This window comes from Schistocerca gregaria, chromosome 1 (genome assembly GCF_023897955.1).
Source record: "Schistocerca gregaria isolate iqSchGreg1 chromosome 1, iqSchGreg1.2, whole genome shotgun sequence".
NCBI lineage: Eukaryota > Metazoa > Arthropoda > Insecta > Orthoptera > Acrididae > Schistocerca > Schistocerca gregaria.
In genome coordinates, this window is record NC_064920.1 from 535884945 (window position 1) to 535897033 (window position 12089).

At 40.0% G+C, this 12089-nt stretch overlaps 1 protein-coding gene across 13 annotated transcripts in view; it reads right to left on the reverse strand.

Annotated features, from left to right (window-relative positions):
- Positions 1 to 12089, reverse strand: part of LOC126355275 (uncharacterized protein DDB_G0283697) — a 211939-nt gene that overhangs the window by 104953 nt on the left and 94897 nt on the right. For all 13 annotated transcript variants that reach the window (XM_050005650.1, XM_050005644.1, XM_050005580.1 and 10 more), the window contains one exon: positions 6918 to 8666. In XM_050005650.1, coding sequence (XP_049861607.1) covers positions 6918 to 8666 — 1749 coding nt within the window. The remainder of the gene's footprint in view (positions 1 to 6917; positions 8667 to 12089) is intronic.

The window sequence follows — 12089 nt, forward strand, 5'->3', positions numbered from 1 at the left end:
ATCCTGACAGCCAAAGCTTCAAGAGGGGTTTGAATGCATACAAGTTCACTACATACTGAGTTCAGGACATAGACACAAACTCCACCTGACACTCGAGTATAGTTGCTAAGGTTCCTGTAATATCCCTTATAGCAGCGGAGGGCAGGGATCCGCATTGCCGGGAACTGTGTTTCCTGGAGGGTAACGCAGATAGCAGGTGTAAAGCTTAGTTGTCGTACTCAGCCAGGCAGTGGAAGAAACCGCCGCAATTCCACTGGAGGATGACATCATCGTGAGACTGGGAAGGCATGGAACATTCAATGAGGTAGTTTGCACCTCAGCGCCACCTGCTGCCACTTACTTATTGCCTGAGCAGTCTATATCCATTGTGTCTGAAGGTCTGGCGAGATATAGGTGCTCAGCGGACGCCAAAATCTCCACTCCATCCTCAGATGCAAAGGTTGTAGGTAGCGGTGGTGTGGGTGCCACCACAATTTCGGTCTTAGGGGTTTTCTTTCTGGATTTATCTCCTTGCTCCTTGGGTTTCCCTGGCTGGAAGGACTTCACTGGCTCAATCTCTGGGACTGGGGATGAGCGTGAAGCCCTATGACCAGCTGCTTTTGGGCTCTTCAGTCACTGGCGGGTGTCATTTTTTCTCACTAGCAGAAACCTGGGAAGGGAGTGACCGAAGGAACCCCTTCCTAGCGAAAGAAGTCTAAGAAGACTTAGGGTTCTCTGACTTAGAAGTGGGGACAGACGTCCCCCATTAAAAAGGAAAGGCATCTAGAAGTATTTTCCAACCAGGATGGCACTGGAACCATTCAGATGGCATTACTGGCAATTTTTGTGCAGCTCCGCCTTTTTATGGGCATTACCTATAACAAATAGTACCAAAGAAACTTGACCCTGTGGGACCATTAGACTATTTGCTGTTCCCTTTCTGGCAAACAGGTAACACAAGTGGACTTTGTACATGTTCGAATTCTCTTTAACAGTAGTTAACTTTACACTGGGTTTTGTCTCTCACTGGTTTTGATTTGGCTTGTCAGACATTATTAAAGTCTATGACAACCCTGCCTTAAGAAGACTGTGTGTATTTCAGTCAACTGCATCCAGAGATTATGTTATGAAGTTATTAAGTAGTGTTAGTGTCAGAGTCAGTACTATAAAGCTGCAACAAAAATAAAACTTCATACAACATCCATTTCCATTTCATTTCCATTACTCTCTTAACTACGTCTTCCACTCCAGTTCATTATCTAATCCATTTTTTTGCCTGTCTGTCCTAATAAAGTCCATCATGCAACTCACCAGAGACTAATTTTTTAATGGTTCCAACACTAAGTCCATCTATCACTACCGCACTGTGTTAAGTCAAAGCAGGTAATACACAACACTGTTTCCAACACACTGGAAGCTTAGTTTTGAAAATATTTAGTTTGCCAGAAATACTCTGGGCCACTGTTCTTCTTCTGCAAATACATTCTTCTAGTAATCACATTCAGAGGCTTAAATAAAAAATGTCAATTGGTTCTGCGACTTCAATGTTAATTTGCACTATTTTCTTTTCACTGTATCTGCTGTAAGTTATTTTTGTCTTATTCCAATTTATTTCCCATTAGACTTTCAAATTTGAGGAATTTGGCTGTTCTACCCATTAAGGAAACATATCTAAACTTGAGGTAGATAGTACAATGTATTCCACAAAGCAGATTATTCAGGTACATTCTCTTAACACACTTTTTCCCCTTTGGTTCCCACAGTTAATAAGGGGTATGTGAAATTCTTTGCCGGTGGCTGAGAATTATTTTGGCAATATGGAATATCCTCTTATTCCCTCTTTAATTCTGAATTCCAAAAGAAATTTGACTTTAAAAATCTACCATTACAAGGAAATAGCACAAACAGTCATTACTTACCTTCATGAGTTGATATTACAAGCACTGGTGATAGCTGTTTACTAAGGGAGGAAAGAGGAATAAGTGGAAAGAAGAGGTAGGGCACTCAATCCAATTGATGGGGATCTATTTGTTGTGAGGAAGGGGGACATATGAAGGGTGAGGGGGGTGCCTATATTTATCTGTGTTGCAATTCACTGATTACATAAAACTTTTCTCACTCCACAATACTCACATTAAAATTTATACTGTTGGTACTGCTCAACATACCAGCTGAAGTTAAGTGATCACTCACTCTAAAGAATATAAAAATATGACTAGAGAGATGAATTGTGGTAGCAAATTATTGACAAAATTGCAGGAACTTGGAGAATAGAGTAAATTCAAGTTAGTAAGTAAGGAATAACTTAAAAAACAAATGTAAGCTAGTTGTCTGACTCTTAGGGTGTAAAAGATTATGATCTACAGCATCAGCAATACTGGATGAAAACCACGCAAAAGCAACTTAAATCCCAAGGGTACTGGTCGGGGAAGAAAGCTCATAGTTTTTATCTCACAAATGCCGGTTCAGGCTCATGTGCAAACAAATGTATGAAGATCTAACCTTTTGTTAGTACTTGATTAAAAAGAAGACAAAACTCAGGAGGATGGGAGAGGCTGGATGGATACTGATCACATCCATTGAGATGCGCTATATAAAGTTCAAGGATCACACCCTGCAACCGTTCACCAGAATGGGACCTCATTTGTGAATAATTAAAAATCGTATGCTTCTCTAAAACTTTAAAAATATTAGTGTGATGCAGGGTGGTGGCATAGCATAGTGGTTAAGATACATTCCTCACATGCAGAGGGTTGTGGGTTTGAATCTTATCAGACACACTGATTTTTTTTTATTTTTAAATTTCTATCGAAATGATTTTGACCATTATTTTTATTCCATTGATTGGTTTGGATGTAGCTTTTTTTAAAATTATTACTGTTATTGTTTCTAATACTTTACTGCATCATTTTCATCATCATAACAACTTATTTGCTTTCAATTTTTTCCTATAGCTCTGTCTTCATTTGGAACCTTTGTGGACACGACTTTAATAATTTTCATTTACCTGTGATAACATCTAAACATTAGACAATTTCTCTCTATTGGTCCAAAAAAAAAAAAAGGGGGAGAAGGGGGGGGGGGGGGGGAGGCTGAGTAACAGACATGCACAAAACTACTGCCACACATGAGCTTTCGGCCAAAAGGTCCTCTAATGCAGGAAGCACACACACACACACACACACACACACACGCACAAATAGAGCCTTTTTGTTGTGACTGACTGTGATTCAACATCTATTCTATATGGCGAACAGCAATCTATCCTTTCATCGATTTTCAATTGTTTTTTAATCAAACAAAATATGAAACAATCCGTTTACAATGGCACTGGAATGACGTCGAAAATGTATTTTCCATTGCAAGATGTAATTTTTTTGGATGGTAATTGTTAGTATAACAATTAAAACATAAACTTTTGGTGCACTATGGCCAAAATAATGCGGATAAAGACTTTAACGAAAGAAAAGAGTTACAAATAAAATGAAATTAAGGGAAAATGAAAAACAAATAATGAATGCTATAAACTGGATGAAAATGTAAAATCATAAAAGTGAAGAAGTTAAACTGAAGTTAATACATAAAAATACTGAAAATCATATGGACAAACATTAAAAATGAAAAAAAAGAATGATAAAAAGCACTGTCACTACAATGAAGAAAATGACACTACGAAAGATTAGAAATAAAAAAATTGGAAGCACCTAATGGAATTTGAACATACAGCGTTTTGCATGTCAGGAATGTATTTTAACCACTACACTAGGCGGCCATTCTGCATAACAGTACACAGACCAAGCCGTTCCAATACTACACCATCACACACAGGCACCCTGATGTACATTTCAGTTCACTCATGGGCAAGCGCAGGTATTGTAGGCAACTCATCAGACAGTCCAATTGCTTGTGTTCTGCATGTGCGCAACTTGCTTGGCTGTTAATGCTTACAAATAGATAAAACAATGCTGTAAAATACTAACACAGTAATAGTGGTGAGACGCTCAGTGTCACGTTGATTAAATGTTTAGGCTTGACATTGCAAAGCAGTAAAAAATAAAATGAGAATGTTAGATTGATTGTAGGGAAGGCAGGTAATTGACGTTTGTTTATTGGGAGAATTCTAGGGAAGTGTGGCTTATCTATAAAGCAGACCACATACACAACACTTGTGCAACCTACTCTTAAGTACTGCTTACCGTATTTACTCGAATCTAGACCGCACTTTGTTTCCTGTTTTATTAATCCAAAAAACCGCCTGCGGCTTAGAATCGAGTACAAAGCAAGCAGAAGTTCTGAAAAATATCAATAGGTGCCACCACAACTAACTTCTGCCGTCGAATACAGGTAGCGCTACACAGGCATGCTTTGTAGGCACAAAGATAAATACTGGGGCCAAAACCTCTGCGTCAGTAAATAAACAAATAAAAAATAAAAAGGTGGAAAACAAGCTTTTTTTTCTCCGCCCCGAGTTTCGACCACTTCATTTTCATACATTATCCAACGAAGTAAATACAAATTCCGTATTGCTCATCTTTGAATGTAGCAGAATTTTAATGTACTACGAAAATCTGACTGGCAAGACTGCTCGAGATGTTTGTCAATATGGTCAACTTTACGTTCTAAATTTTTTCCTAACTATGAGAAGAGATGGTTGCTAATAGGAACCTGATGAAATGTGAATCACATGCATTATTCTTTTCACCATAAGAATAATAAGAATATAAACATTTTGCCATGTATTCTTTCGTGTTTGCTGCTATCTCGTTTAAATCCTGTCTGCCTAATAAACTACGAAACTAGAGTGAGACAACAGCAAATGCGGAAGAATATACATATCGTGTAATGTTTATATTCGTATTATTCTTATGCGTAATAGTGATACAGTCAGAAATGAAGCACGGCAACTGACTAGATTTTTAAATCTAAGATGACTAATTTCTGTGCAGAATTTGATGTACTAAAGAAGCGGCCGCAAAGATTTTCAAACGGAGAAACATTTTCGCCTAACTCTCGTTCAGAACATGTTCTATCATACGCAGTCTATTATTTGGTTCTTGTTGATCATTATCAAAGAAAGCAGCAGTGCAAGTAACAGCAAGTAGCAGTCCCTTGCCATCGTTTTGCTAACGAGATGATTTTTTTCTCTCTCTTTTTTTTTACTTTTTTTTTTACAAAAAAGTGGCGGTAGTGTGCACAAAAGAAAGCCATGCCGCGAGCGGCAACAGGCCGTAAACACTTACTATCAGAATGCGACAAACAATGCATGACACAGTACAGTAATGCATTTTCAGTGTGGAGTGACATAAACATCTATAACAAAGAAAACGGCACTTATCAGATCAAAGCAAAATAAGCAATCGATTCAAACTGGACGAAGCACGTGAAAAAGAAAGGATACCCGTATAAATACGGACGGAGCGCCTGACGCATAGCAATGGCTACCTGGTAAAGCTTAACTGCTAAGCTTACGACTCTAACCAAACTACTGTAGCTGTATCGTCATTCATTCGACCTAAATCGTGTCTCATATTACAATGGACCAACTTTGTTTCGATTTGGAGGTGCGGCCTAAAACTTCTCCCCCCCCCTTGAATTCAAGTCTCAAATTTCACGTGCGGTTTAGATTCGGGAATTTTTTTTTTTCCCTTTATTTAGAGTCTCATTTTTCAGGTGCGGCTTAGATTCGAGTAAATACGGTAACTGTTTGTGATCCCCATAAAGGCAACACAAAAGGAAGACATTGAAGTAATTCAGAGGTGTGCTGCTAAATTTGTTACCAACAGATTTGATTAACATGGGACTATTACGGAACTGAATATGAATCCCTGAAGAGGAGAAAATGTTCTTTTCGCAAAGTATATTGAAAAATTTTGAAGAACTAGCATTTGCTACATACTGCAGCACGATGCTGCAAAGAGAAGAGAAATCAGAGCTTGTATGGAAAAATGTAGACAGCTGTTTTTCCCCTTTAACAATTTAAGAGAGGAACGGGGAAGAGAATGACAAGCAGTGGTATGGCACCCTTTGCCACGCACCATATACTGGTTGCAGAGTAGTTTGACGTATAGATTTAAAAGAAAGGAGGAGGAGGAGAGGAGATGGGAAGAAGGATAAATTTATCTCTAGGAACTGGCCCACCTCTAATTCTAACAAAGATGGTGAGAAAAATTACACAGTTCTGCAATTGTTCAGAAGTGCAGTGCTTGTAATGCATTGTACTATAAAGACAACTGTTAGTTGTATGAGAACGCATAATCACAGTTAATACAGAAGAGATCCGAAACAACTTTTTCACCTCTGTCTACAACTTTGTCTCTCTTAGGCCAATCAATTAAAATTTTATTGCAAGATAAAAGCACAAAAATGTTCAATTTAATATCACCAACGACTTTCTGTTAACCTCTTACCCACTAATCAAAATGGGGGAAAGCATAGTAACAAAATTTAATTTATCTTAGGCTAAGTGTGTCAAAATACCATATTCATGCACATGCATTGGTGGAGAAATTTTTCTGCCTAGCATACTGCAATGAAATGATCAAGGTCAGCAAATCAAATGTAATTTTTTTGCCTCTGGTTAGAAAGTGAACAACATTACTATGGGCATGTCAGGAGTAAGTTAAAAATTTATTGCACAACTTGTTACACACTAAACATGTTAAGTCTCAAATGAGACCAGTCTCAATACATGTATATAAAAAATAACACCTTCCTTCAGAGATCCACAACCATTTTTCCATATAAAAAAGTAGAAATACTTCACAGCCTTCCAATGTATCACCAAATACAATATAATAGTAACAAAAGAGAGAGAGAGAGAGAGAGAGAGAGAGAGAGAGAGAGAGAGAGAGAGCGTGTGTGTGTGTGTGTGTGTGTGTGTGTGTGTGTGTGTGTGTGTGTGTGTGTGTGCGCGCGTGCTGCACACACTATTACTTTACCATATCTGAATCGTGCTGAGATGGAACTGCTTTTCTCTTTGAAGCCCTTTCACTTTCTGGTTGTGTAACTTCATTTTCTATTTGCTTTGGAGCAACTTTCTGACCATGTGAAGGCTTTTTAGTGTTTGAATTCACTGGTTTATTACCACTACTTTCTCTATAATCTGGTCGATTCTCACTTGTTGAGGTGGATCTTACTTCCTTGTCTCTAATGGTTTTGCGACTAGAAGCACTTTGAACATTGGGTTTAAATTCCTGATTCTTGGAACTAACACCTTCATCTCCTACTGAGTGCTTTAATGTTGACTCTGGCACTGCTGCTGACACTTTTGTGTCTGTGGGTTTAGAAGGGTATGCATTGCTCTCAGGTGGTGTATAATCATTGCCGCTTCTTTTCCTTGCAGCATTTACGTCACCATTCTTTTCTGGTGTCCTGTTTTTTGTATAGTCAGCACTTGCTTTCTTAGATTTCACAGTGGAAACTGTCACAGGTACTTCACTATTCCCATCTCCATATGTTTTCCCAGTGACTGAGAAACTAGCTTTCTGTTTCTCCACATTCACCTTTGAATCCCTAGAATCCTCATGCACTTTAGCTGCATTAGAATCTTTAGCAACAACATTATTTGCTGTTTCAGTATGGTGATCTAATTTTGATGTAAATTGCTCATTTTCCTTTTCTCGGTTGGAACGATGGCCATTTTCACGCAAATTTTCCGTTCTCTTCTCCATCAATTTCTTTTCGCCAGTGCTATGGCCAACTTTCACTTGCTTGATCTGGGAATTCAAACTGCCACTTTCCTTTATAGTTGACTCAACTCCTACACTTTCTTTTTCTTTACTATTACTAGCTGCTTTAGCTTTACCAAAAGATTCTGACTTTCCTGCAGCTGCTAATTTACCATGTGCATCTGTTTTCAAATCAGGTAGTTTCACAGAGTCATCCGTCATAGTTTGGGCATCTTTTGCATCAAACTTGCTATTTTTGACACCAGAAGCCGATGCACTATGCACTGATTTTGAGCGCTGGTTGTCTTTACTTTCCAGTGGCTTTTTTCCTTCTTCAGTTGACTTGTCAACATGAGGAGACTTTGAAACAGAAACTCTTTCATTTGAATCTAGTTTTGTTGGAGATGATTGTTCAGTAACTTTATGCACTGAGCCAGATTTCTCAAGTTTTGAAGAATGCTCTATTTTGTCACCAATCCGAGATGCCTTGGGGGGTGAATGTACTCCATCAGACAGTACATCTTTATCTTTGAAATTCTTCCCTCCTGAAACAGTAGGTTTGGAAGGCTTTGTGGGCAAAGGTTCATGTTTTAAGGTTGGGCCTGCGTCATCTTTCTGCTTCTTTGGTAGGGTAGCTTCAGAAGGGCTATCCTTAGTGGTCCCTACACTAACTTTTTGCTTTTTTGATGGCGAGACTTTGGATGTAGTTACATCTTCAGCTTTCTGGCCCTGACCAGTTTCACCAGGTCCTGATGGAAAACCATTGTTCTTCACTGCAGACTGTTCAGTGGAATGGGTGCGACCTTTACTCTTCAATGCAGGATGTTCCTGAGAATGTAGTGCTTCACGTTTCTCATGTTTTGCTGCAATTGGTTTTTCCTTCACCCCTTTCTGCTTGGCAGCTGCCTGAGGAGCCTTAAACTTTGCTTGACCCTGGTCCTGGCTTTTATGTTGTTCATGGGGCTTTTGTCCAACTGTGAATGTGCTTGTGCCTTCCACAGGTTGGGTTGTCTCTGACACCTGATCAAAGGAAATGTGCAGTTTTTTTAATAAAGCTTCAAAAACAAAACATTCAAGTTAAATTATCTCTTAATGCCACACAATGACAATACCAATACAATAATATACACTAAATTAAATAAACATGCGAAAGTATTACAAGAAAATATTAGTTTCAATATTATTAGGTTCTATACAAGCAATGTCAATGAATTAATAAGTAATATAAAACAATTCTGGCATTAAACATTCAAAAATATAGTAAAACTAACAGCAGCAAGCAAGGACGCACTCAGATCTGTCTCAAAAACAAGCACACAAAAACAACGAAAATTAGATAATTTAATAACTGACAATACTTAGGATTACTGTCAGCAACCCACATTCATCTAATTTTATAGTTTGTTATATGCTGGAACAGTGAATAAAGGGGCAAACAACTGTTAGTAAACATATTTTTAAACTTTTATGTCACATGTTACATGAAGTTGAGCAAACTACACCAGTTGATTCATGTATGACAATATAACAAACAAACCTTGTGTTTTAGAGACGCGCTATTACAGGTGTACTCAGAATGGTTGGAACCTTACCCAATAAAAGTCAAGGTCAGGATGACGTTGTCTTCTGTAACTTATTTTTATTACACAATGGAAACTTCATTTTAATCAACAGCAAACTGACACCTGCCACAACAAAGCAACAGAAAACTGCTAATATATTTTCCGGCTCAGAATTTGGCAAGTACAAGATTCTTTGTTACATACAAGCCACACATGCAAATGCTAAGCTTTTTTCCCCAGTGAGATCATACTATGTGATATGCAACTGACTCATAATATGACACAGAAGGAACCTGCGCTACAGATGCGGATAAAAACATAGTTGAAGTATCCTAACTAGGTCATACTGGGACAACAATATTACAACACCGACAAGTATCTCTGTCGTACCTCCCAACACAACAGGGAGAACCAATAGCTCCATGAAACAGTCTCGTGGTCTTGCGGTAGGGTCCTCACTTCACGCGCGCTGGGTCCCGGGTTTGGTTCCTGGCAGTCTCAGAGATTTTTCCCTGCCTCGGGATGACTGGGTGGTGTGTGTGTGTGTGTGTGTGTGTGTGTGTGTGTGTGTGTGTGTGTGTGTGTGTGTGTGTGGTCATCGTCGTCGTCGTCGTCGTCGTCGTCGTCGTCATATCATCATCATCATATCATCATATCATCATATCATCATCATATCATCATCATCAACATCAACATGATACGAGGGGAGGAGAGAACCAGGCCAAGATAGTTACGAGAGCGAAGGCTGTACTGCAAAGATTAATCCCATCCGCATAATTGAGAAAAGCTGGTAGTGGAATGGAGCTCCCTCTTAGCCTAGGTTGTGAAGCAGCCATAAAAATTGAGCATGTTGTGTCACTGGTGGTAAACTTGGTTCTTGGGCACAATTTAGCGATGGCCATTCATTCTGGTGAACAGCTAGTTGCTGGTCATGCCCACATAAATGCTTTGCAGAAATTGCAGCATGGCTGGTATATGACATGGCTGCTTTCACAGATGCCCTGGCCACTGATGGGATACGGTAAGGCCAACTGCTGTCGACATTGCTCAGAACTGTGTTGTTGTTGTTGTTGACGAGGACACCGGCCTTCTTGTGATTCTGACTGCTTCAGCCCCATTGTCCCCAAACATTTTTCAACTGAAGACAGACAAGGTGATTTAGTCTGCTGGATGGCTAAATCAGGCAGGTCTTGCACTTGGGTCTTCCAAAGGGATAGGATCCCTCTGGCAAAAGGTTAAGAATGAAAGTGGCATAGGGACGGGTGAAGATGTGTAGGTTGGGTGGAGAACAAAATACCAATTTAGGAGGGATGGGAAGGATCTTGGGATGTCCCTCACTGCTAGACAATCAATGCACTGGCGATGGATATGGTTCAGTTGTTCCAGGTCAGAGTGGAATTGGGTGATGCAGGGATGCTCCTTTGTAGCTAATTCTTGAGGGTTTGCAAGAAGATTAGGGATGTGTAAGGATATGGCACAGGAAATCCATTTGTGGACTAGATTTGGTAAGGGGAATGGGAGGAGGAGGGTGCCTGTCTGTGAGTACCTCACGAGACCTTCAGCACACTGGGAAACGGGTTCCTCACCACTGTATATATGCTTCCAGAATGAGATTTTCACTCTGCAGCAGTGTGCGCGCTGATATGAAACTTCTTGGCAGATTACAACTGTGTGCCGGACCGAGACTAACTCGGGACCTTTGCCTTTCGCGGGCAAGTGTTCTACCAACTGAGGTACCCAAGCACGACTCACGCCCCGTCCTCACAGCTTTACTTCTGCCAGTACCTCGTCTCCTACCTTCCAAACTTTACAGAAGCTCTCCTGCGAACCTTGCAGAACTAACACTCCTGAAAGAAAGGATTTTGCGAAATTCGGAATTGGTAGAGCACTTGCCCACGAAAGGCACAGGTCCTGAGTTCGAGTCTCGGTCTGGCACACAGTTTTAATCTGCCAGGAAGTTGCATATATGCTGTTTACTTGTGGTCAGATGGTAGGGGAGCAATTTTTAGGTATGGAAGGGACGACAGCTGCCAAAAGTGTGGTACTCTTGGTTGTCAGTGGGTTTGATATGGACAGAGGTGTGGGTAGTACCATTAAAGACGTGGAGGTTGACATCAAGAAAGGTATATGTAGGGTTGAAGAGGACCAGATGAAGAAGATGGGAGTGAAGATGTTGGACTTGTGGAGAAATGAGGATACGGTGTCTTAGCCCTGCATCCAGATAATGTAGAAGGAATGTTGGGAGTTTAGGAATATTTTCTCTACATGGTCCATAAAAAGTTGCATGTGGATGCCCATGGCTGTGCCCCAGATTTGTTTATATACTTTCCCTTCAAGGAAAAGTAGTTTTGGGTCAGGATATATTATGTAATGTATATGAGGAATGAGAAAGTGGGTTTGGAATTTGAAGTACATTGGTAGAGAGCCTTCGAAAGTGGCAAGGCCATAGGCATGAAGGATACTGGTGTACAGGGAAGAGGCAGCAATGCTGATGAGTATAGATCCAGGTAAGGGTGTGGGGAATGATGGAGAGTTGGTAAAGGAAGAGGCTAGTGTCTTTGATGTGACAGGCAAAGCATTGGTCAACTGGTTGAATGAGTAATTCTGACTCACTACTTCTCCTTTGAGGGGAAGGTATCAGCACACAGGCAACAACACATGTTACCAATGTGTTCCAAAATGGCTTGAATAAAAATGGTATTTTTTGGGGGTTTATATCTCAGGTTCTGTGGTGATTGGAGGGTAGGGTTAAGTTATCTGGATAACCCTTGGACTCGCAACCATTTGTATATCCAATAGAAGTATTGCATTACTTTAACTAGCCTACAGCATAGGGTCATAATTTGAGTAGTATACACTTTCCAGCTAAGGCAAATGGAGC